Source organism: Mesocricetus auratus, unplaced genomic scaffold (genome assembly GCF_017639785.1).
Source record: "Mesocricetus auratus isolate SY011 unplaced genomic scaffold, BCM_Maur_2.0 contig_11653_pilon_obj, whole genome shotgun sequence".
Taxonomy (NCBI): Eukaryota; Metazoa; Chordata; class Mammalia; order Rodentia; family Cricetidae; genus Mesocricetus; species Mesocricetus auratus.
Genome location: NW_024435296.1, coordinates 1 through 26,414, shown reverse-complemented (window position 1 = coordinate 26,414; position 26,414 = coordinate 1). Strand labels below are relative to the sequence as shown.

Genomic DNA, 26,414 nt, shown 5'->3' with positions numbered 1-26,414 from the left:
CTCTTTGTTCTATAGCCACACGATGACTGTTTGTATTCCAGGGATAGACACTGATCCACAGCTCAGGGCCCCATAGGTTGCCCAGGCCTTCTCGCTAACACTCACATTTGGGGGGGTCCAGATCAGTCCCATGCTGGCCTCCCCACTGTAGGTCTGGGGTCTAAGAGCTCTCCCCTGTTCAGATCAGCTGTCTCTGCTGGTTTTGCCAGCCCATTCTTTGCCAATTTGCTCATCACTCCTCTCTCTCTGTCACTGGGTTCCTTGGGTTCAGTTCAGTGATTAATTATGTGTTTGCCTCTGCTTCCATCAGTCACAGGATGAAGGCTCCCAGATGGTTATAGACATCAAGTTCATTATCAGGAATGGGCATTCGAGGTGGTCTCTCCACTATTGCTTAGCTTGCCAATTGGTGTTATCCCTTTAGATCACTGGAGGTCACTCTGGTGCCTGATCTGTCTTCTATCCTATGATTCCCTCTTCCCCCTATTCTACCCCCACCCACTCAACTTCCTGTTCCCCCATGACCAACTCTCTTCCTCTTCACCCCCTCTCTTCTTCCCAGCTCCCACTCACCCCCACCCCTCACCATGTTCCCCATCCATTCAGAGGATCTTGTCTCAATCCTCTTCTCTTGGTTACTATGCATATATGCATATCTTTTAGGTTCTTTCTTGTTTCCCAGACTCTCTATCAGTGGAAGTGCAGACTAGCACTATCCTGATCCATGTCTAACATCCATATATGAGTGAGTACATACCATGTTTGTCCTTTTGCGACTGGGTTACCTCACTCAGGATGGTTTCTTTCAGTGCTATCCATTTACCTGCGAATTTCAAGATTCCATTGTTTTTTTCTGCTGAGTAATACTCCATTGTGTAAATGTACCACATTTTCTCTATCCACTCTTCAGTTGAGGGGCATCTAGGTTGCTTACAGGTTCTGGCTATTACAAATAATGCTGCTATGAACATAGTGGAGCAGATGCCCTTGTTGTATGAATTTGCCTCATTTGCATATATGCCTAAGAGTGGAATTGCTGGGTCTAGTGGTAGATTAATTCCCATTTTCCTGAGGAATCTCCATACTGATTTCCAAAGAGGCTGTATGAGTCGGCACTCCCAACCAGCAGTGCAGGAGTGTTCCCCTCTCTCTACATCCTCTCCAGCAAAAATTGTCTTTGGTGTTTTTGATTTTAGCCATTCTGACAGGAGTAAGATGGTATCTCGGAGTTGTTTTGATTTGCATTTCCCTGATGGCTAAGGATGTTGAGCACTTTCTTAAGTGTCTCTTGGCCATTTTAGCCTCCTCTATTGAGAATTCTCTATTTAGTTCTGTACCCCACCCTTTAATTGGATCCTTTGGTGTTTTGGAGACTTGTTTCTTGAGTTCTTTGTAAATTTTGGAGATTAGCCCTCTGCCAGATGTGGGGTTAGTGAATATCTTTTCCCATTCTGTGGCCTGCCTTTTTGTCATTTTGACTGTGTCCTTTGCCTTACAGTAGCTTTTTAGTTTCAGAAGGTCCCATTTGTTAATTGTGTATCTCAGTGCCTGTGCCACTGGTGTTATGTTTAGGAAGTGGTCTCCTGTACCAACTCGTTGAAGAGTATCTCCCACTTTCTCTTCTAAAAGTTTCAGTGTGGCTGGATTTATGTTGAGATCTTTGATCCATTTGGACTTAAGTTTTGTACAAGGTGATAAACAAGGATCTATCTGCAGTCTTCTGCATACCAGTACCCAGTTATGCCAGCACCATTTGTTGAAGATGCTTTCTTTTTTCCATTGTACAGTTTTAGCTTCTTTGTCAAAAACAAGTGTTCATAGGTGTGTGGGTTAAAATTAGGGCTTTCGATTTGGTTCCATTGGTCTACCTGCCTATTTTTGTGCCAATACCAAGCTGTTTTCAGGACTATAGCTCTATAATAGAGCTTGAAGTCAGGTATGGTGATGCCTCCTGAAGTTCCTTTATTGTATAGGGTAGTTTTAGCTATCCTGGGCCTTTTGTTTTTCCATATAAAGTTGATTAATGTTCTTTCCAGGTCCTTGAAGAATTGTGATGGAATTTTGATAGGGATTGCATTGAATCTGTAGACTGCTTTTGGCAAGATTGCCATTTTTATTATGTTGATCCTACCAACCCAAGAGCATGGGAGATCTTTCCATTTTCTGGTATCTTCTTTGATTTCTTTCTTTAAAGATACAAAGTTCTCGATATACAGGTCTTTCACTTCCTTGGTTAACATTATCCCCAGATATTTGATGCTGTTTTTGGCTATTGTAAAGGGTGATGTTTCCCTGATTTCTTTCTCAGTCACTTCATCATCTGTATATAAGAGGCCACTGATTTTTTTGAGTTTACCTTGTATCCTGCCACATTGCTGAAGGTGTTTATCAGCTCTAGGAGTAACCTTGCGGAGTTTTTTGGGTCACTTATGTAAACTATCATATCATCTGCAAATAGTAAAAGTTTGACTTCTTCTTTTCCTATTTGTACCCCCTTTATCTCCTTTTGTTGTCTTATTGCTGTAGCTAGAACTACAAGTACAATATTGAAGAGATATGGAGAGAGTGGACAGCCTTGTCTTGTTCCTGATTTTAGAGGAATTGCTTTGAGTTTCTCTCCATTTAGTTTGATGTTAGCTGTTGGTTTACTGTATATTGCTTTTATTATATTCACGTACGTTCCTGTTATCCCTGATCTCTCTAGGACCTTTATCATGAAGGGGTGCTGGATTTTGTCAAAGGCTTTTCAGCATCTAGTGAGATGATCATGTGTTTTTTCTTTCGCAGTTTGTTAATATGGTGGATTACATTGATAGATTTTCTAATGTTGAACCATCCCTGCATTCCTGGGATGAAGCCTACTTGATCATGGTGGATAATTTTTCTGATGGGTTCTTGAATCCGGTTTGCGAGTATTTTATTGAGTATTTTTTGCATTGATGTTCATGAGGGAAATTGGTCTATAGTTCTATTTCTTAGTTGTGTCTTTGTGTGGCTTGGGTATCAAGGTAATTGTAGCCTCGTAGAAAGAGTTTGCCAGTGAGCCTCCTGCTTGTATTGTGTAGAATACTTTGAGGAGTATTGGAATTAGCTCTTCTTTGAATTTCTGGTAGAATTCTTCACTGAAGCCATCTGGGCCTGGGCTTTTTTTGTTTGGGAGACTTTTGACGACTTCTTCTATTTCATTAGGGGTTATAGGTCTGTTTAGATTATTTATCTGTTCTTGATTTAGTTTTGGCAAGTGATATCTATCCAGGAAATTGTCCATTTCCTTTAAATTTTCAAATTTTGTGGAGTACAGATTTTCAAAGTATGCCCTGATGATTCTCTGGATTTCCTCAGAGTCCATTGTTATGTCCCCTTTTTCATCCCTGATTTTGTTAATTAGCATGCTCTCTCTCTCTGTCTTTTGGTTAGTTTGGACAGAGGTTTGTCTATTTTGTTGATTTTCTCAAAGAACCAACTCTTTGTTTCATTGATTCTTCTCAGTGTTTTCCTGGTTTCTACTTGATTGATTTCAGCCCTCAATTTGATTATTTCCTGGCATCTGCTCCTCCTGGAGGAGTTTGCTTCTTTTTGTTCTAGAACATTCAGCTGTGCTATTAATTCTCTAGTATGATTGTTCTCCAGTTTTTTCATGTGGGCACTTAGTGCTATAAACTTTCCTCTCAGCACTGCTTTCAAAGTGTCCCATAAGTTTGTGTATGTTGTGTCTCCATTCTCATTGAAATCGAGGAAGTCTTTAATTTCTTTTTTATTTGTTCCTTTACCCAGGGATGGTGCAATTGTGCATTGTTCAATCTCCATGAGTTTGTAGGGTTTCTGCGATTTGTGTTATTGTTGAATTCTATAGTTAATGCATGGTGGTCTGATAAGATGCAGGGGGTTATTCCAATTTATTGTATCTGTGGAGATTTGCTATGTTTCCTATTATGTGGTCAATTTTAGAGAAGGTTCCATGTGGTGCCGAGAAGAAGGTATATCCCTTTGTATTTGGGTGGAATGTTCTATAGATGTCTGTTAAACCCAGTTGGGTCATAACTTCTATTAGTTCTTTTGTTTCTTTGTTAAGTTTCTGTCTGGAGGTCCTGTCTAGCGGTGAGAGCAGAGTGTTGAAGTCTCCTACTTTTAGTGTGTGAGATTTTATGTTTATTTTGAGCTTTAGTAATGTTTCTTTCACGAATGTAGGTGCCTTTGTATTTGGGGTGTAGATGTTTAAAATCGAGACTTCGTCTTGATGTATTTTTCCTTTGATGAATATGAAGTGTCCTTCTTCATCTCTTTTGATTGATTTTAATTTGAAATCTAATTTGTTAGATATTAGGATTGCTACACCCACTTGTTTCTTGGGACCGTTCGATTGGAAGATCTTTTCCCAACCCTTTTACTCTGAGATAACGTCTGTCTTTGATGTTGAGATGTGTTTCCTGTATGCAGCAGAAGGAAGGGTTCTGTCTTCGTATCCATTCTGCTAGTGTGTCTTTTTATAGGCAAGTTGAGGCCATTGACATTGAGGGATATTAATGACCATTGATTGATGATCCTTGTTTGTGCTTGATTTATTGTTAGTGAAGTTATTTTGTGTAGTTTCTCCTCCCTTTTTCTTTTGGTGTTTTGTAACGTGGGATTATATATTGCCTGTGTCTTTGTGAATGTAGTTATCTTCCTTAGATCTAGGTTTTCCTTCTAGCATTTTCTGTAGAGCTGGATTCATGGATACATATTGTTTAAATCTGGCTTTGTCATGGAATATTTTGTTTTCTCCATCTATGGTAATTGAGAGCTTTGCTGGATATAGTAGTCTGGGCTGGCATCCTTGTTCCCTTAGTGTTTGTAGGACATCTGTCCAGGATCTTCTGGCTTTCATCGTTTCCATTGAGAAGTCAGGTGTAATTCGGATAGGTCTGCCTTTGTATGTTACTTGGCCTTTTTCTTTAGCTGCTCTTAATATTTTCTCTTTACTCTGTAGGTTTGATGTTTTGATTATTATATGGCGAGGTGACTTCTTTTTCTGGTCAAGCCTATTTGGTGTCTGTAAGATTCTTGTACTTTCATAGGCATATCTTTCTTTAGATTAGGGAAGTTTTCTTCTATGATTTTGTTGAATATGTTTTCTGTACCTTTGAGTTGTATTTCTTCTTCTTCTATACCTATTATTCTCAGGTTTGGCTTCTTCACGGTGACCCATATTTCCTGGATATTTTGTGTTAAGGATTTGTTGGTTTTGAGATTTTCTTTGGTTGACGACTCTATAGCCTCTAATGAGTCTTCAACACCTGAGATTATCTCTTCTATTAATCTATTCTATTGGTGATACTTGCATCTGTAGTTTCTGATCATTTACCCAGCTTTTCTATTTCCAACATCCCTTCATTCTGTGTTTTCTTCATCGTTTTTATTTCAGCTTTCAATCCTTCAACTGTTTGAGTTGTTTCCTTCATTTTTTTGGTTGTTTTTTCTTGGTGCTCTTTAGATTCTTTGAGAGATTTGTTTATTTCTTGAATTTTTCCCCCATTTCATGGATTTTTTTGTTTGTTTTTTCTTCTATTTCTTTATGGGATTTCCTCGTTTCTTCTTTGAGGGTCTCCATCATCTTCATGAAATAATTTTTAAGGTCTGTCTCCTCTTCTTCGTCTATGTAGTGCTTTTCGGGTCTTGCTGGTGTTGGATCTCTAGATTCTGGTGGGGTCATGTTGGTGTTTCTATTGCTGAGTGAGCTCTTATTCTCTCTTCTCCCCATCTCTTCTTCCAACAGGTGCTGGTGGGGTCTTTCCATCTCCACTGGTCTCCTTCCTTCCTGCAGCTGAAGCTGGGGATGCTGACACGGAGTTTGGGGCCTGGAAGGGCTGATGTCTTTCCTGAAGCTGGACTCGCTGAGGTTGGGTTCTTGGAATTGCTGAAGTCTTTGCTGTGTGGGCGGGTCTCCTAAAGCTGTGCTTGCTGGGGTTGGGGTCTTGGAATGGCTGATGTCTTTCCTGTGTGGGCAGGTCTTCTGGATGCCAGGGGCGTCCCTGAAGCTGGACTGGCTGGGGTTTGGGGCTTGAAAGTGCTGATGTCTTTCCTGTATGGGCAGGTCTTCTGGATGCCAGGAGCGGCCCGGAAGATCAAGGGGATGGGTGTTGGGCGGGTGGTCCCCGCCGGAGACCCAATCTCACCTGAAGCTGGACTCACTGGGCTTGGGGTCTTGGAAGGGCTGATGTCTTTCCTGTGTGGGTGGGTCTTCTGGATCGTCTGTGGAGTCTTTTTATCACAGTTGTGTCTCTAATGCTATTTGTCCATTTCCTTTTGGGCTGATGCCTTTCCTCTTATGTCTTTATTGTGTCATTTTAGATTTCAAAGAACATGGTGGTGACGACTCTTGTGTAGATTTACCATGTTATAATCAAATGTGCCTCCTCCTCACTTCTATCATGTAGTCCAAGCTAGACAGGAACTCACAGTGCAGCTCAGGCTCAGAGCACCTGTAGGATCTCTGTTCTTGATTTATAGTGTTCTTGAGGGTTACCTGTCTTCAGGAAATCCTGAACAAAGCAGCATGATGACTAAAAAAACATCATTAAAGTAGTGATTATATGGGATAGGAAGAAGAATTGACTAGATTTATCAGACAAGTATGTGTCAAAATCTTGTACTTGATAAAACTTTACCTTGTAAATCAGTTGGAGAATATTATTTCACAGTCTTCTGTTTTGAAAGTTCTTTATAAAAGGGAGCTACATCTGAGTTCATTTTTTAAGAAGCAGCCCTACCTTTTTAATATCTTTTAATGATCCATATAAACATGTAAATAAATGCATCTAAACATGTGTTATTGTTCACATCCTTGTTACTGTTTTCCTGTCAGCTTTTACAGGATGCTGAAGTAATGAAAGAAGAGGCTGACCAAGTCAATAAACTGCTGATTGTCACTGTGTTACAGAACTCAACTGTGCCCAACTCTCCTCCTGCTGAATGCAAGACACCTGGTCTTGGCTTTGTCCCTCCACCTGTTCCCCAGGATAGAAGCCCCAGGGACACTCCCTTTGCAGGGGATCCAAGAAAGACACCCCCATTGCCACCACCTCCTCCAGGAAACAGTTATGCAAGTCCTCCCGACTATTTTCCACCAAGGGATTTCATTGAACCACCCTTCCGGTCATACCCAGGTAGGCTTTTTAAAAAAAAAAGTCCATGTATGTGTCAACGTTCATCTGTGCTCTTCTTGTTACTATGATAAACACCAGCAGCACCAACTGTAGGAGGAAAGGGTTTTTATGGCTCACAGGTTGCAGTTCAGCAACAAAGGAAGCCAAGGCTTCCCACATCATATATAAAATCTAAGTACATATTTAGTTATTTGTTGAATTAATTGAAATTCCTTCATACCCTTACAGTGTTAAAATAAATTTATTGCCTTTACAGCATACTTTACCCTTTGGAATAAGTTTCTACACAGTAAATGATGCTTCCTAGTACTAGACAAGAACCAGCTTAGCTGTCCTAGGTGTCTGCTCTCTGCCTTCACCTCTACTCCTAAACTTCAATGGGAATAAAATGAGTTTTGTGTGGGAAGTTTAAAGGTGTTCCTTGGCCTATGGAAATGCTTTTAGTAGGATGTCAGGTCAGGATCACAGATCTCATATTAAGTGTGAAAATTTTACTCCATTGAAAAGCTGTTTTACAGGAAGTCTTGAGTGTATTGAGGTCTTGGGTACCTCCCAAGGCAGGACAAATACACCTGAAACTGATAGTGATGTTCTTATTAATCTCATGTATTTAAGAAGTACATTTTTCAATGTCAAGATTCATTTGTGAGATCAAGTATTGTGGCGTGAGTGTTTGGATATCGGAATAGGGGCTGGAGCTAGTGTTTTAACCAGTGTGCACTACAGGGTTTCAAATTCCACTGTCCTTTACCCATATCTTCCAACAGGGAGAAATGTGTACCAACCGAGGGGCTTTCCACCACCTTACCTTCCCCCAAGAGCTGGGTTCTTCCCCCCACGCCCACATCTTGAAAGTAGAAATGAGAGCCCCAGACTTGATTCTGCCTTCCTAACAACCTGCACCCGAACCCCCAGAAACACAGGAGACCTGACAGTTTCCTTGGTGGTCATTTCTTTTCATTTTTGTTTTATGTAACTGCTGTTACTTACGTGACTATATTTTTGCTCAAATTGAAGCTGGGTGGATTTATAATTCTCAGGATAGTATTTTGTAAATAAAGATTTAAATATGAATCTTAAGAGTAAATTATTTCCATTGTATTTTATTCTTGGTAGTACGATTTACTTTGATTACTCCATCCATAATTATGGCAGTTTTATAGATGTAATTTGATAGATGGGGATACCTTAAACTCAAAAAGGCAGTGTGTTTATATCAGAAATGTGTTCACACTGGTTGTAGACAAATGTAAAGGTACCTGTATGTTTAATCAAATAAATTTTGATAGAATTAAAGTCTTGTTTGACATTGATAATAATAAAACCAGCCAGTTTGACACAAACATGGTTCCATAAATCACTCTTTTAACCTGTACCAACAATTCAGTGGCTCAAAAGAGAAGTGTCTGGAACTGGAGATAGTTGCTCAGTGGTTACAACCGGCTGCTCTTCCAGAACAGAAGAATTGGGCTTGGTTCCCAGCATGCACAAGGCAGTTCAACTGGGGGCAATTGAATGGCTTCTTCTGCTGCCTAGTGTATTAGGATGCATGTAGTGCATATGCATGCATGTAGTGCACAGATATACATACATGTAGTTCACCAGGCATGCATGTAGTGCACAGCACGCCTGTAATGTCCAGGCATGTGTTTAGTGCACAGGCATGAATGTACACAAAACATCTGCACACAAAAATTATATAAAAGGGAATACATTTGTGTTTTTTTCTGATTTAATTATCTTACAAAATATGTATCTTTCTTGGAGTTAGATATGAATGACTCAAAATAAAGTAATAAACTTTAAAATCTTAAATATGTATTACACTTTAAAGAAAGCAGGGATAATTTATAATGATGAATTTCAGAATTTTTTAAAACTTAGTTCAATGACTAGTTTTCTTTACACAATTCGAAAACAATGTGTTTGTGTGTGTGTGTGTGTGTGTGTGTGTGTGAGAGAGAGAGAGAGAGAGAGAGAGAGAGAGAGAGAGAGAGAGAGAGAGAGAGAGAGTAGAGGAGGAGAGCGAGCCAGCAGGCACACACAAGTCCACTCTCATGCAGAATATATGGTGATCAGAGGAAAATTGGAAGATTATCTTTCTACAGTAGGTTCTGGACACATCTCATGTTCTCAGGATTGCACAGTGAGCCCTTTCCTCTATATCTTGCTGGTCCTACTGATTGGTTTTCTTACATAATTTCTCTCTCATTTTCACTGTTTATCCATTTATTGATTTTGCTTATTTGTTTCTTAACACAGGGTTTGTGTGTGTAGCCCTTTAACTTGCTGTGTTGACCAGGCCGGCCTTGAATTTGGAGTTTCCTGTGTCTGAGAGCTGGAATTTTGTTTTCTGTTATTTTATTTTTTCTTTGTTTTTATTTTTAAGTTTAAATTTAGATTAGAAACAAGTTTGCTTCACAAGTCAGTTCCAGGTCCCTCTTCATTTCCCTCCCTTCCTCCCATGTACTCTCCCAACCCCCCTCCCATTATCCCCTCATTACTCCAGGGAGGGTGAGGCCCTCCATGGGGGTGTCCATTGTCTGTCATTTCATCCAGGGCAGGGCCTAGACCCTCCCCCAAGAGTTCAGGGTGAGAGTGCCTCTCACATTGTTGGATGGGAGTCCAAAGTCCATGTGCATACTTGGCATGAATACTGATCTACTACCCAAGGCTCAATAAATTACCTAGGCCTCCTCACTGGAGTTAAAAGTATGTACCACCACCACTGTCATTTTATTCTTAGCTTGGTGATTGCTTCCTGTGGGCTGTGTTAAGAGAGTTGCCACAGTGTAACCGCCACGAGGCCCCTCTCTCTGAGGTAGGGAGTTCAAGTGTCTTCGAACTGGGGTTCCTCTTCTTGGTCTTGCACACTGATAGGAATGGAGAAAGTGAGACCCAACCAATGAGTTTCCTGTTGGTGTGTTCAGCCCGTGGTTTTCACCTGCAGTTGGGTTTTTCTTCGGTGTCAAGGCACGGAGTGAGTACACATTCTGTAGCACAGCAGTGTGAATGTGACTGGAATGTTTCCTGGGTGTTGTTGGGAACAGTGGTCAGGTGGTGTTTCTGCTCTAGACAGATAAGCTTTGTACTGAATGCATTGTTTCCCCTGTTCTGATTCTAGATATTTACAACATGAGCTTGTTCTTCTTCATTGCCAGTTTATTACTTGATTCAGGAAATTTATCAGTGTAAGCATTGTTTCCATGAAGAAAGAACTTATGATTTTGGTGTTTATCCACAATCAAGTATTATATTTAAAGATTTGTAATCCTGAGATTATTACATCTCTGTTTAAACCACTTTTCTTCTTTCTCTCCCGGGACCAGGATCTTACTTTCTGTGAGCTATTTATACTTAAAACAGACTAGGAATTTTATTGTGCATACAAGAGGCATAATTTTTCTATATCTGACCAAAAATTGACAGCTCAAGAAAACAAATATAATTTAAATACTAACTCAGGCCCGTAGTAATAAATTTTGGTTTCCTTCTCCGTGAATCCCAGTGACCCAGTTTCTGGCTCAGTCATAGTTTGTTCTTTGCATCAAGACGGAAACCTGAAACAATAACACAATTAGTTTCCTTTTTGTTTCAATTAGTATTCATAACTGAAGTGATAATGGGAGACGCCAAAGCTCAAGACATTGAATTGGGCTTTTTGACCAATAGGAGTGTGTAAATATAGGGTATATGTAACCTTCTGTGCATAATCTTACTTTAAAAACAAAACAGAAAATTAATATCTAATCCTTGCTAAAAAGCAGACAATGGTTGAAACAACAGGAAGCATATGTTAGGAAGTGATGTTCACATCTCTCCAGGTGAAGTCTCTTTGGCTTTTGTCCTTCCAATGTCTTTCTGAATATAGATTCATGTATTTAAGTCATATCATATAGTTATGTAAGTCCATAAACATTTTTAAAAATTTTTTTCATTTTACATACAAACCCCAGTTCCCCCGTCTCCTCTTCCACACCGTGACTCACTCCTGCAACAAAACCATACTTCCTAATAGTGCCACTCCCTTTGGGAACAATTTTCTTTCAAACCCCCACAGTTGGCCACACCCACATGCTGTGAGCCACTTTACCCCACCATATTTTGCAGGCAGGACTGCTTGGACGTTTTACGTTTTTCTGCTGAGTTGGACTCTCAGTCCCTCAACTGGTTATAGAATATGACAGGTTCAGTCTCTATCTCCTATTACTTGTCTTAGATGGTGTCACCCTTGTAGATTCCTGGGAGTTTGTATTGCACTAGGTTTTCTAGTTCATCCCTGAAAATGACCCCTCAATTCCACTCATCTCTCCCTGTACTCTCTCCCCCTACCCTGCACCCTAACCTGGCCCTCCTGTTTCCATCCCCATTTGCCCCCAGTCCACTCACTAAATCTATTCTATTTCACTTTCCTAGGGAAATTAAAGCATATCCCTTCCCACCCCACCTGTCCTTGTTATGTAACCTCTCTGGGTTTGTGATATAGCATAATTATCCTTTCTGAATAGCTGATATCCACTCATAAGTGGTATATACCATGTTTGTTTTTCTAGGTCTGTGTTAGCTCACTCAGGATTATTTTTTCTAATTCCTTCTATTTATCTGCAAATTTCATGTTTTTTTTCCCTATGTGACACTGCATTTTGTAAATGTACCACATTTCTCTATCATTTCTTTGGATGATGAACTTCTGAATTGTTTCCAGTCTCTGGGTCTTATGAATAAAGCTGCTAGAACATAGTTGAGCAACTGTCCTGTTTTAGGATGGTGTCTTAGTTAGGGCTTTTATTGCTGTGAAGAGACACCATGATCACAGCAACTCTTACAAAGGAAACATTTAACTGGAGTGGCCCCCTTACAGTTTCAGAGGTTCAGCCCATTATCATCAAGGCAGGGACCATGGTGGCATACAGACAGATGTGGTGCTGGAAGAAGAGTTGAGAGTCCTACATTTTGTAGGTAACAGTAAGTCTACTGAAATTCTGTATGCTAGTCTGAGCATAGAATACCTCAAAGCCCTCTCCCACAGTGTCACACCACCACCAACAAGGACATACCCACTCCAACTCCAATAAAACCATACCTTCTGACTCTGCTACTCCCTGTGAAATTATGGGTGCCAGTTACATTCAAACTATTACATTTCACTCCCTGTCCCCCAAAGTTTGTAACAATATCATAATGCAAACCACATTTAGTCCATCACAATGTTTTATTCTTTTAAAGTCCAAGGTTCCTTCTAAGATTCATGCAATCTCTTAACTGCAATCACCGGAAAAATTCAAAATCAAGGCATAATGGCACAGGGTCAATGGATATGTAAAAACTACCTGTAAAATAATTTGGATTCTTGGTTTTAACTAGATATCTGATTTAATAATTTCATATGTAGTAGATTGAATCTGTCAGGAGGTCTTCAACTATGTACATCTAGTGTAGGTTTTAATGTAAATAATATGAAGAAAGAATAAAATCCTGAAAATAAAACTTCATTGTATTTTTCTTGAGTTATCTATGAGGGTGCTTTCATACAAGTATATAGTATGTACTGAGGAAAAGGAGGACACACAGAAAAGATAGGAAGTGGATGGTGCTTTCCCAGGTGCTCACTGAGGCTGTTGCAGCAAGAGTGCCTAGGAGCCAGCTGGAATGTTGACCAGTGCAGTACAAAAGAACGTCTGTTCCATTGATATTTCCACCGATCTCAGGCTTCTTTGGGGACTCTCGTATGGAATGCTAGTGTATTTGTGTCAAGTTGCTGGGACAGGGGGGTGGAACGTGTCAGTGTCTTTTGGATCTGGAAACATTCTGGGAATGAATTGATAATTCATGAATTTTTCCTTGTTTAATTTTTCTGTGTAGATGAGCCAGAATTGTCAGCAATGCCACCCGCTAAGAATGATAACAAAAGTGACCGTTGTGTAAGTATATGACATTGAAATCTACCCATGTATCCACAACTAGTTTCTTGATTTTCTTAGATAAAGACCAGAGCTCTTCTACTAAGTGATATAAAGATATTAATAAAATATACTTCTAGTTAGCATTAGTTCTTTCATTGTTGGATTTTTAACCTGTGTTAAATAGTACAGATCACAAGAAGGTTTAGATGATGCATGTAATCCTAGCATTTTTGCAGGCTGAGGCAGGAGGCTTGTAACTTCAAACACATACTGGGGTATATAAGCAGACTTTGCCTCCAAATACCAAATAGGCTTACAGGTTAAGACCTGACTGATTTCCTGGATGGCTTGGGTTTGATTCCCAGCATCTGAGTGGTGGCTCACAACCCTTCTTATCTCCAGGTTCAAAGGATCTGAAGCCCTATTCTAGCCTTGGAGAACAGTGAATGTATATGTTATGCAGACATGCATGCAGGCAAAGCTCTCATACAAATATGAAAAAAAAACAAATGAGCGAGGAACCTTATGTATCCCAACTTAATGAGAACACCTTTTAGAAGAACTTTAACGCTTCTGTTCTAGGTGTATACTATTTCAGATTTTCTTCCTTGAAATGTTTTTAATCTTAAAATGTATTCTAGTTATAAAATATAACATTGATTCTGGTCATTTTGAAGATATGAATATCTTACACAATTTCCCGTTCTCTGTGTGTGTGTGTTTGATAAAAGTGGCTATCTGGTTTCTATTTGGTTTCTCAACTTGAGACAGGTTGGTTACCCAGTAGCTATGGAGCCAACCTAGAAATCACTTTGTTGATCAGGCTGACCAGCAACTGACAGAGGTCCACCCATCTCTGCCTTCTGAGTTGTGGGATTAAAGACACATGCCTCCACTACCTGGTGTATATCTTTTTTTTATACATGATTGTTTTGTTGTGCTTTTACTGTACTTGTGTTTCAGGTAGTGCCAGGTAGACTATTACTACCATGCCTAAAGTTTTCTGCTGAGTTAGTAAAAATACTTAGGATAGCGCATAAGCGTCTCCTTTACAGTTGTGGAAACCTGAGCCTGTACCGAGGCTTTGTGGAATGTCATCTACTGCCTTGTTCTATGCCTGACACCCCCAGCAAAGGAGCTGTCCATCAAGCCTCTTTATTGACTGCTTATTGTCAATCTGTTACAGAACTCCACTGTGCCCGCCACTCCTCCTGCTGAATGCAAGACATATGGCCCTGGCTTCATCCCTCCACCTGTTCCCCTGGATAGAGGCCCCAGAGGTCCTCCCTTTGCATGGGATCCAAGAAGGCCACCCCTATTCCCACCGCCTACTCCAGGAAACATCTATGGAGGTCGTCCAGACTATTTTCCACCAAGGGACTTTGCTCGACCGCCCTTTCCACCATACCCAGGTATGCTGTATGTGTTAACTCTCATCTGTGTTCATTTTGTTACTGTGGAAAAACTCTGGCAAGAACCAACTGGAGGAGGAAAGGGTTTATATGTCTCACAGGCTACAGTGCAGCAACAAAGGAAGCCAAGGCTTCACCTTGATCCACCTCAGGTTATTTTGAATATTAACTGTACTCTGATAGGTCAGAAAATCAGGAAATTTACAAGGAGGTGTTCTTCCTTCCTTCCTTCCTTCCTTTCTTTCTTCCTTTCTCTCTTTCTCTCTCCCTCTCTCTCTCTCCCCCCTCTCTCTTCTTCTCTCTCTCTGTCTCTCTCTCTGTGTCACTGTCACTGTCTTTCTCTGTCTCTGCCTCTCTGTCTGATGCCTGGCTGTCTCCCTTCTTTCTTTCCTTCCTTCCTTCCTTCCTTCCTGTCTGTCTGTCTGTCTTTCTTTCTTTCTTTCTTTCTTTCTTTCTTTCTTTCTTTCTTTCTTTCTTTCTTTCTTTCTTTCTTTCTTTCTTTCTTTCTTTCTTTCTTTCTTTCTTTCTACCTTTTAAAAAATCTTCCCAAGTCAGAGATTCTCTATAGCTTTGGAGCCTGTCTTTGAAGTCTTGGACTGCCGACAAGGATGTCTTTAACTCACAGAGATCCACTTCTCTCTGCTGCCCAAGTGCTGAGTTGTAGGCATGTGCTAACAATGCCCATCTAAACGCGGTTTTAAGATGAAAATTATGTGTATTTCTTTCATAAAAATGTACTTTGGCCATTATTTAAAGTAATTTGTTATATTTTGTCATATGATTCCTGACTAAATTGTTTTAAGGTATGTCTCCCATGTAGCAGTTCCCACATGATGATATTTAAAATCTAAGAACATGTTTCCTTATTAGTTGAATTATTGAAATTCCTTCATCCCCTTACATTTTGACATTAAAGCAATTGATTGCCTTTACAGCAGCATACTTGCTCTTTGGAATCCCAAGTTTCTACACAGTAAGTCATATTTTCATTATTAGACAAGAATCGGCTTAGTTATCCTAGGTGTCTGCTCTCTGCCCTCACCTCTACTGTTCTATTACCATGATGATCTGAGAGCATGCATTGTATTGAGACCAGTATATACTGCTTTGAACCTGCTGAGCTCTAGATCCTGGATCTAATGAAAGGACTACTTTTTGCCAGTGATGGGCAAAATGTATATATTTTGTGAATGCAGTAACTCTGAGTTTCTGATATTTTGATGAACAGTAGAAGCAAAATATTCTAGTGTGGTGTCTTGATATCTGATTAAGGATGAGTTAAGTTTTCAGTTTCCCTACTCCATCCTTAGCTTTAAGCAAGCCCGTTGTTGTTCCCTCCTCTCTAGTAATGTCTGGTTTGCTTAACCACCACACAGTTCCCCTTTTTTGTGTCTCTTTTTGGAATTGATATATGCACACTGTACTTAGTAAAGTCTGCCATCACCTCTCAAGAGTGAAATAGTCTATTTGTAATGCTCAGTTCCTCAAGGAATGAAGACTGATAATTTCTTTATTCTAAATGAGGGTGGCTCCTGAGGCCTTTGTTTTAGAGTTTCAGTACAGTGTGATTGGGATGATGTCTTTCATCTGAGCTGTGAGTCCCCCCCTCACCTGTTGAGTCAGATCTTTCCTTCAGTGTAGAGGACTGGGAATTCAACAAAAGGCTAACATAATTACTTTCCCAAATTGCTTATAAGGTCAAATCTCCTTCCTTATTTTCTGTGTTTATATTTCTCATTATCTTTTTGAGATAGATTTTGTTTTTTTTTCTCACCTGTATGGCATTTCTGTGTATGCATCACAAAAATGTCTGTTGGCTGAGAAGGCCAGAACACGGCATCAGAGCTCCTGGAAGCAGAGTTGCAGGCGGTTGTGAGCTGCTGTTTGGTTGCTGGGAATTAAGCACAGTTCCTGTGTAAGAGCAGCCAGTGCATCGATGTTCATGAGGGATATTGGCCTGAAGTTCTCTATCTTAGTTGTGTCTTGGAGATCAAGGTGTTAAAGCCTCATAGAAAAAGTTTGGCATAGACCCTTCTGCTTCTATTGCAGGGAATACTTTGAGAAGAATTGGTATAAGCTGCTCTTTGAATGTCTGGTAGAATTCTGCACTGAGGCATCTGGACCTGGCCTTTTTTTGGTTGGGAGACTTTTGATGACTGCTTCTATTTCCATAGGGGTTATAGGTCTATTTAAATTGCTTATCTGCTCTTGGTTTAATTTTGGGAAGTGATAGCTATCTAGAAAATGGTCCATTTCCTTTAAATTTTCAAATTATGTGGAGTACAGGTTTTCAAAGTATAACCTGATGATTCTCTGAATTTCCTCAGAGTCCATCGTTATATCCCCCTTTAATTTTTAATTTTGTTAATTTGAATGTTCACACTCTGCTGTTTAGTAAGTTTGGACAAAGATTCCAGCAAGGGACTTATTAAGACCCCTGAATGTTGGTGTCAGTGAGGAGGCCTAAGTCATCTATTGTGCCTTGAGTATTTATCTCAGGTATACAAATAGACTTTGGGCCCCCTCCAACAATGACAGATGCACTCACATCCTCGACTCCCAGGGGAGGGTCTAGGCCCTGCCCTGGATGAAATGATAGACTATAGACACCCCCAGGGAGGACCTCATCCTCCATGGGGAAATGAGGACATATTGGATGGGTTGGTGGGAGGGCGTGGGAGGAGGGGAGGGAAAGGGAGGGCACCTGGAATTGACATATGAAGCAACCTTGTTTCTAATTTAAATTTAAATTTAAAAATAAAAATTAAAAAAAGAGCAGCCAGTGCTTTTAAGCAGGGCACCATCTCTCCAGAGCTTTCATTTTATCTCATATTTCATGCATGTGCACTATCTGAGTTAATGGTTAGTTTTCGTACGATGTTAAGAGCTGAGTATATCTCACTATAATACAATCTTTACTCTGTTCCACAGCTAACATCTCATTGCTTATAATCCATTTACATATGTGCTGTTTAGCAGTCAAGGGTATTAGGCTGGCAAATGTCAATGGATATGTAAAAACTACCGGTAAAATAATTTGGATTCTTGCTCTCAATTAGTCATTTTATTTAGTACTTTCATATGTAGTAGATTGGATCTGTCAGGAGCTCTTCAACTATCACTCACTCTCCACTGAACCTGGGAAATATGTGCATCTAGTGTAGGTGTTAATGTAAATTACACCAAGAAAGAGTAAAATCCCCAAAATTAATCTTCATTGTGCATTTGTTGAATTATCTATGAGGGTGCTTTCATACAAGTGTATATAGTATGTCCTGAGGAGGGAAAGTAGGGCACAGAAAAAACTCAGGAATTGGATGGTGCATCCTCAGTTATTCACTGAGGCTTCTGCAGCAAGATAGCCTAGGAGTCAGCTGGAATGGTCACCAGCACACTGAAAAAGAATGTCTGTTCTATTGAAGTTTCACCAGCCTCAGGCTGCTTTCGAACTCTAATGTTTAATACTAGTATATTTGTGTCAAGTTGTTCCCTGTCCCAGCAAGGGGTGTGGAACATGCCAGTGTCATTTGTATCTGGACATGGTCTGGGAATGAATTGAGAACTCATGAATTTTTCCTGGTTTAATTTTCCTGTGTAGATGAGTCAGAATCATCAGCAGAGCCATCCACTAAGAATGATAACAAAAGTGACTGCAGTGTAAGTATTGGAAATTGAATTCCACCCATGTATCCACAACTAGTTTCTTGATTTTTATAGAAAAAGACTAGAGCTCTTCTACTATGTGATATAAAGATATTAATAAATTACACTTCTAGTTAGCATTAGCACTTTCATTGCTGGCTTTTAACCTAGTGTTAAATAGTAAAGATCATAAGCAGGTTTAATGGTTCATGCAATCATAGCATTTTTGCAGGCTGAGGCAGGAGGCTTGTAACTTCAAAGACATAGTGTTCTATATAAGTAGACATTGTCTCCAGAAACCAAATAGGCTGGAGAAACTGCTTACAGGATAAGACCTGGCTGATACCCTGGGGGACCTTGGTTTGATTTCCAGCACCTGAGTGGTAGCTCACAACCCTTCTTATCTCCAGGTTCAAGAGATCTGAAGCCCTATTCTAGCCTTGGAGAACAGTGAATGTATGTGATATGCAGATATGCATGCAGGCAAAACACCCATACATGTGAAATGACAAATATGACAAAAACAAACAAGAGAGAGAAACCTTATGTCTACCATTTAAATAGGAACAACTTTTAGGAAAACTTTAAAGCTTCTGTGCTAGCTGTATACTATTTCAGATTTTCTTCCTTGAAATGATTTTAATCTTAAAATGTATTTTAATTTTAAAATATAGCATTGCTTTTGGTCATTTTGAAAATATCAATATCCTATATATTTTCCTGTTGTCTTATGTGTGTGTTCAATCCAAGTGGCTATCTGTTTTCTGTTTGTTTTTTCACTTTGAGACAAGTTTCCCAGTATCTATGGAACTTACTTTATTGACCAGGCTGGCAAGTAGCTTTCAGAGATCCACCCATCCCTGCCTCCTGAACTTTATGATTAAAGGCATGTGCCTCTACTACATGGTGTATATCTATTTTATTAAAAATGTCTGTTTTGATGTGCTTGAACTGTACTTGTTTTCAGGTAGAGCCAGGTAGACTATTACTACTATGCCTAATGTTTTCTGCTGAGTTAGTAAAAATAATTAGAATAGCACATATGCGTCTCCTACAAAGTTGTGGAAAACTGAGCCTGTACTCACACTTTGTGGAATGCCATGGACTACTTTATTCTGTTCCTGACACCCCCAGCAAAGGAGCTGTCCATCAAGCCTCTTTACTGACTGCTGATTGTCACTGTTACAGACCTCCACTGTGCCCAACACTCCTGCTGAATGCAAGACACCTGGCCCTGGCTTTGTCCCTCCACCTGTTTTCCAGGATAGAGGCCCGAGAGGTCCTCCCTTTGCAGGGGATCCAAGGAGGCTTCCTTCAATGGATTTTGCTGGTCCACACTTCCCACCTTACCCAGGTAAGCTGTTTTAAAGTCCATCTATGCTCTGTGCTTTTTGTGTTACTGTGAAAAACTCTGGCAAGAACCAACTGGAGGAAGCATGGGTTTATATGACTCACAGGATACAGTCCAGCAACAGAGGAAGCCAAGGCTTCACCTTGATCCACTTCAGGTAAATTTGAATTTTAACTGTACTAATACTTCAGAAAATCAGTAAATTTACAAGGAGCTTTTCTTTACTTCATTTCTATCCTTTTAAAAAAATCTTCACAAGGTAATGTTTCTTAATAGATTTCGAGACTGTCCTGGAAGTCTTAGAATGCAGATCAGGCTAGCCTTGAACTCACAAGAGATCCACTTGTCTCTGATTCCCAAGTGCTGAGTTGAAGGCTTGTGCCATCAATAATTATGTGTATTTCCTTTGATAAAAATGTACTGTGGCATTTATTTAAAGTAATTGGTTAAAATTTTGTCTTATGATTACTGACTAAATTGTTTTAAGATTTGTTTCCCAAGTGGTAGTCCCACATTATTATATTTACAATCTAATATCTTATTTTCTTATGAGTTGAATGTATTGTAATTTCTTCATCCTCTTACATTTTGAAATAAAAGCAGTTGATTTCCTTTATACCATACTTGTCATTTGGAATCCCAAGTTTCTACACAGTAAACTGTGTTTTCATTATTAGACAAGAACCAGCTTAGTTGTCCTAGGTGTCTGCTCTCTGCCCTCACCTCTACTGTTCTATTACCATGAAACTCTGAGGGCATGTACTATATTGAGACCAACATACTACTTTCTGCCTAGTGAGCTATAGACCCTGATATAAGGAAGCAACTACTTTTTGTCATTGCCACGTAAAATGTATATATATTTTTTGCAAGCAGAAACTCTTGAGTTTCTGATATTTTGATGAACATTAGAAGCAAAATACTAATGATGTGTCTTGAGATCTGATTAAAGATGAGTTAAGTTGTCAGGTTCCCTACTCCATCCTTAGGTTTAAGCAAGCCTATGTTAGAAGAACAAGGGGGCCATCTGTTTAGATACAGGTCTTTCTATTAGCCCTTTGCTCTCATTGGATGAGTTCTGATCTTTTGAGACAGCTCTTTGCTAAGACCTGGAATGTATTATAAGTGAGCCTACTATTCAGAAGTTTTGGAATTTTCCTTAGTCACATCACCTTACTTGGAAGCTCATTAGATATGGTTCTCTCCATTGACTGTTTAATCTTGGTGGTTTCCTTGGTTTTGTGCAGGAGAGATGATGCAGGGTAGTCCTGTGAGCTTAAATCAGATAAGAGTGACAGTCATTACTGAGTTCAAGGTGTTCAAACTATGAACTCGTAATTATGAGGCCATGGGAGGCAACTTGTCACTGTTGGTTGATGTGTATAGAAGGACAGTATCTTACTTGGGCTTACTCTTGCTGTGACAAAACACCAGGAACAAAAGTGGCCTGTCTAGGAAAGGATTGATTTGACTTACTCTTCCACATTGTAGTCTTCACTGAAGGAAGACAGGACAGCAACTCAAGCACTGCAGGAACCTGGAAGCAATGGCCAATACAGAGGCCAAGTGATGGGTCCTGCTCCCTGGCTTGCTTTAAAGTGGGACCCAAGACCACAATTCTAAGGATGGAACCACCCACCATCTTCCAGTGATTAAGGAAATGCCTAGTAATTAAGAAATGCCTACAGTCTGATCTCATGAAGAAAGTTTCTCAATTGTCTTTCCCTCCATTCTGTCTGTGTCAGGTTTGCTTAACCTACCAGGACAGAAAACGAAACCACACAGTTCCCCTTCTTTGTCTCTCTGTGTTGGGAATTGATATATGCACACTGTACTTAGTAAAGTCTGCCATCACCTCTCAAGAGTGAAATAGTCTGACTACTTGTAATGCTCAGTTCCTCAAGGAATGAAGAGTGACCATTTCTTTATTCTAAATGAGGGTGGCTCCTGAGGCCTTTTTTTTAGAGTTTCAGTACACCTGTGTTTGGGAAGATGTCCTTCATCCGAGCTGTGTGTTCTCCTTCACCTCTTGAATCAGATCCTTCCTTCAGTGTCGACTGACACCCCAAGTTCTGAAGGTCATGAAAATTGTCAAACTGAAGATGTTTCTGGATTACTGCTTGCCAAGATGACCAATGTAACTGTTGAGCAGAATTTCTTTCTCTGTTTTTCCCTCTTGCTTTCCAGCTGCTCCGCGGCATGTTTTGTTTTCTGTTTGACATGTTAATGTGGTTTTATTGTGAGTCCTATTTTTAATTTGAAGGTGAAATGAATTCAGATTTCACCTATTGTTAGTTGTCTTGTTTCAGCATTTCATATGTAGATTTAAATATGTGGTATAATTGTATCAACACCTACTTGTTGAATAAGAACCCAAAGGAAGCCAGGGGCTGAGACCCACACGTATAACTCCAGCACTGCAGAGGCAGTGGCAGGTAAATTTCTGTAAGTTTGAAGTCAGCCTAGCCAACAAAGCCTGGGCCAGGACAACCTCCAATGCAATATTGAGAGAACCTTTCTCAAAATAATTGAAAATAAAGAAAATAAAAGAAAGCATAGGAAATACACTATCTCTCATATTTTTGATTAGTGCCTACCAATAATGGGTGACAGACAGGTTTGATTTTACTTTTGTATGCAGAGGAAATGCCTAAGTCAATATATGCACAAGTAAACTAAACTTAAGATTACCGTATTGAAGATATTCTAAAAATTTGTATCCTATGTCAAGCATATTCTGATGCTGCTCTACAATGGCAAGATAGATTTTATTCTGAGTCTGGTAGACTCCCTCGACCAAGACAACATGGAAATTACAATATGCCTCCCTTGCTTGACTTGGGTAAGAAGCACTGTGTGTGTATGTGTGTGTGTGTGTGTGTGTGTGTGTGTGTGTGTTTGTATCTGTGATCATGCTTGCTTCTGATATTACATAGTTATGATAGCATAGAGTCTGAGAATTGAACAATTGTCTAATACAGTTAGTATCCCAGATTGCTCATGAGGCCACATCTCCTTCCTAATTTTCCAGAGTTTGTATTTCTCATTGTCTTGGAGAAATATTTTGTTTAGTTTTATGTCACCTATATTGTGTTTCTGTGTATGTATCACATACATGCCTGTCGCCTGAGAACCCAGAACAGGGCATCAGACTTCTGGGACGTGGAGTAGCAGATGGTTGTGAGCTGCTGTGTGGTTGCTGGGAATTAAGCACAGGTCCTGTGTAAGAGCAACCAGAGCTCTTAAGCATGGAACCATCTCTCCAGCATTTTCATGTTTCACACTTCTGGCATGTGCTCTAATATATGAGTTAAAGGTTAGTTTTGGTTTTATAGTAAGAGCTGAGTGCATCTCACTCTAATACAAACTGTACTCTGTTCCACAGATAACTTCTCATTGTGCATAATCCATTTACATACATGTGGTTTAGCAGAAAAGATTATAAGGCTGGCAAATGTCAATGGATGTGTAAAAACTACCCGTAAAATAATTTGGGTTCTTGTTTTTAATTAGATATCTGATTTAATAATTTCATATGTATTAGATTGAATCTGTGAGGAACTCTTAAACTATCACTCATTACCCACTGAATCTGGGAAATATGTGCATCTAGTGTTGGTATTAATGTAAATAATATGAAGAAAGAAAAAACATCCTGAAAATAAATCTTCATTATATATTTGTTGAGTTATCTATGAGGGTGCTTTCATACAAGTATATAGTATGTACTGAGGAAAAGGAGGGCACACAGAAAAGACAGGAAGTGGATGGTGCTTTCCCCAGGTGTTCACTGAGGCTGTTGCAGCAAGAGTGCCTAAGAGCCAGCTGGAATGGTCACCAGAGCAGTGCAAACAAATGTCTGTTCTACTGAAATTTCCACGGCTTCAGGCTGCTTTGGGGACACTCATATGGAATATTAGTGTATTTGTGTCAAGTTGTTCCCTGTCCCAGGAAGGGGGGTGGAACGTGTCAGTGTCATTTGGATCTGGAAACGGTCTGGGAATAAATAGAGAACTCATGATTTTTTCCTGGTTTAATTTTCCTGTGTAGATGAGCCAGAATGGTCAGCAGTGCCATCTACTAAGAATGATAACAAAAGTAACCATAATGTAAGTATTGAAAAGTGAATTATACCTATGCACTCTGCAACTAGTTTCTTGGTGTTCTTAGAAAAAGACGAGAGCTCTTCTACTAGGTGATATCAAGATATTCATAAAACATACTTCTACTTAGCATTTACACTTTCATTGTTGGCTTTTACCCATGTGTTAACTAGTAGAGATCACAGCTGGTTTTCATGGTGCATGTAATCCTAGCATTTTTGCAGGCTGAGGCAGGAGGCTTATAACTTCAAAGACAGTGTGGGCTATATAAGCAGACTTTACCTCCAAACACCAAATTGTCTGGAGAAATTGCTTACAGGATAAGACCACTGGCTGATCTCCTGGAGTTCCTTGGTTTGATTCCCAGCACCCTAGTGGTGACTCCCAACCCTTCTTATCTCCATGTTTAAGGGATCTGAATCCCTATTCTAGCTTTAGAAATCAGTGAATGTATGCGGTAATCAGACATGCATGCAGGCAAAACACCCATTCGTGTGAAATAACAAATATGACAAAAACAAACAAGAGAGACAAACCTGATGTATCCCACTTAAATAAGAACAACTTTTAGTAGAACTTTAAAGCTTCTGTGCTAGCTGAACACTATTTCAGATTTTATCCCTTGAAATGTTTTTAAAGTATTAAAATGTATTTTTAAAATATAGCATTGATTTTGTTCATTTTGAAGATAATGAATATCTTATCCAGTTTCCTGTTCTTTCTCTGTGTATGTTTGATCAAAGTGGCTATCTGTTTTTTATTTGGTTTTTCACTTTGAGACAGGTTACCAAGTAGCTAAGGAGCCAATCCTAGAACTAAGTTTATTGATCAGGCTTGCCAGTAACTGACAGAGATTCACCCCCATCTCTGCCTCCTGAGCTGTGGGATTAAAGGCATGTGGCTCCACTACCTGGGGTAGTCCTATTTTACTAAAAATGACTGTTTTGTTGTGCTTGAACTTACTAGTATTTCAGGTAGAGCCAGGTAGACTAAACTACACCATGCCTAAAGTTATCTGCTGAGTAAGCATAAATACTTATTTTAGCGCATATGCGTCTCCTTCACAATTGTGGAAACCTGAGTCTGTACGGAGGCTTTGTGGAATGTCATGGACTGCCTTCTTCTATGCCTGACACACCACAGCAAAGGAGCTGTCCATCAAGCCTCTTTAATGAATGCTGATTGTCACTCTGTTACAGAACAATACTGTGCCCAACATTCCTCCTGCTGAATGCAAGACACCTGGCCCTGGCTTCGTCCCTCCACCAGTTCCCCTGGATAGAGACCCCAGAGGTCGTCCCTTTGCATGGGATCCAAGAAGGCCACCTCCATTCCCACTGCCTCCTCCAGGAAACATCTATGGAGGTTCTACAGACTATTTTCCACCAATGGACTTTGCTGGACCACCCTTTCCACCATACCCAGGTATGTTGTATATGTAACTTTCATCTGTGCTCCTTTTGTTACTGTGAAAAACTCTGGCAAGAACCAACTGGAGGAGGAAAGTGTTTATATTGCACATAGTTTACAGTCCAGCAACAAAAGAAGCCAAGGCTTTACCTTGATTCACCTCACGGAATTTTGAATTTTAACTGTATTCTGATAAGTCAGAAAATCAGGAAATTTACAAGGAGATTTTTTCTCTATTTTTTCCTTTCTTTTTTCCTCCCTCCCTCCCTCCCTCCCTCCCTCCCTCCCTCCCTCCCTCCCTTCTTTCCTTTTTTCCTGTCTGCTGCCTGACTGTCTTCCTTCATTGGTTTCTTTCTTTGTTTCTTTCTTCCTTTCTATCTTTTTAAAAATTTTTCCCTAGGCAGCATTTTCTATTGTTTTGGAGCCTGTCCTGGAAGTCTTTGACAGCAGACCAGGCTAGCTTTGAATTCACAGAAATCCACTTGTCTCTGCTTCCCAAGTACTGAATTGAAGTCATGTGCCAGCAATGCCCAGCCAGAAGCCGTTTTAAGATAAAAATTATGTGTATTTCCTTTGATAAAAATGTACTTTGACAATTATTTAAATAGTTGGTTATAATTTTGTCTTATGATTACTGACTAAATTTTTTAAAGTCTCCCAATTAGTAGTTCCCACATGATCATATTTAGAATCTAAGATCATGTTCCTAATTTGTTGAACTTATTGAAATTCCTTCATACCTTACATTTTCAAATAAAAGTAATTGATTGTCTTTACAACATACTTTGCCCTTTGAAATCCCAAGTTTCTACACAGTAAATCATATATTCAGTATTAGACAAGACCCGGCTTAGTTGTCCTAGGTGTCTGCTCTCTGCCCCCACATCTAAAGTTCTATTACCATGAAAATCTGAGAGCATGCACTATATTGAGACCAACAGACTGCTTTGTACTTACCGAGCTATAGATTCTGGATCCAATGAACCGACTACTTTTTGTCAGTGCTAGGAAAAATGTATATGTTTTGTGAAAGCACAAACTCTGATTTTTCTGATATTTTGATGAACATTAGAAGTAAAATACTAATGAGGTGCCTTGAGATCTGATTAAGGATGAGTTAAATTTTCAGGTTCCCTTCTTCATCTGTAGGTTTAAGCAAGCCCTTGTTGGAAGAACAAGGGGGCCATCTGTTTAGATACAGGTCTTTCTAGTAGTCCTTTGCTCTCATGGGATGAGTTCTGATCCTTTGAGACAGCTCTTTGGTAAGACCTAGAGTGTAGTATAAGTGAACTTTCTGTTCAGAAGTTTTTGACCTTTCCTTAGTCACATCGTCTTACTTAGGAAGCTAATTAGATATGATTCTCTCCATTGAGTGTTTCATCTTGGTGGTTTCCTTGGTTCTGTGCAGGAGAGATGATTCAGGGGAGTCCCGTGAGCTTAAATCAGAT

The 26,414-nt window shown here is 39.7% G+C and overlaps 1 protein-coding gene across 1 annotated transcript in view; it reads left to right on the top strand.

Annotated features, from left to right (window-relative positions):
- Positions 1-24,981, top strand: part of LOC121138712 (melanoma inhibitory activity protein 2-like) — a gene marked incomplete at its 3' end in the record, with an annotated part of 36,220 nt that extends 11,239 nt beyond the window's left edge. Inside the window, exons 7-14 of the mRNA XM_040741346.1 lie at positions 6,845-7,145; positions 13,008-13,066; positions 14,235-14,460; positions 18,059-18,117; positions 19,291-19,456; positions 22,185-22,295; positions 23,504-23,562; positions 24,756-24,981. Of these exons, the coding sequence (XP_040597280.1) occupies positions 6,845-7,145; positions 13,008-13,066; positions 14,235-14,460; positions 18,059-18,117; positions 19,291-19,456; positions 22,185-22,295; positions 23,504-23,562; positions 24,756-24,981 (1,207 nt within the window). The remainder of the gene's footprint in view (positions 1-6,844; positions 7,146-13,007; positions 13,067-14,234; positions 14,461-18,058; positions 18,118-19,290; positions 19,457-22,184; positions 22,296-23,503; positions 23,563-24,755) is intronic.
- Positions 24,982-26,414: the final 1,433 nt, after the last annotated feature.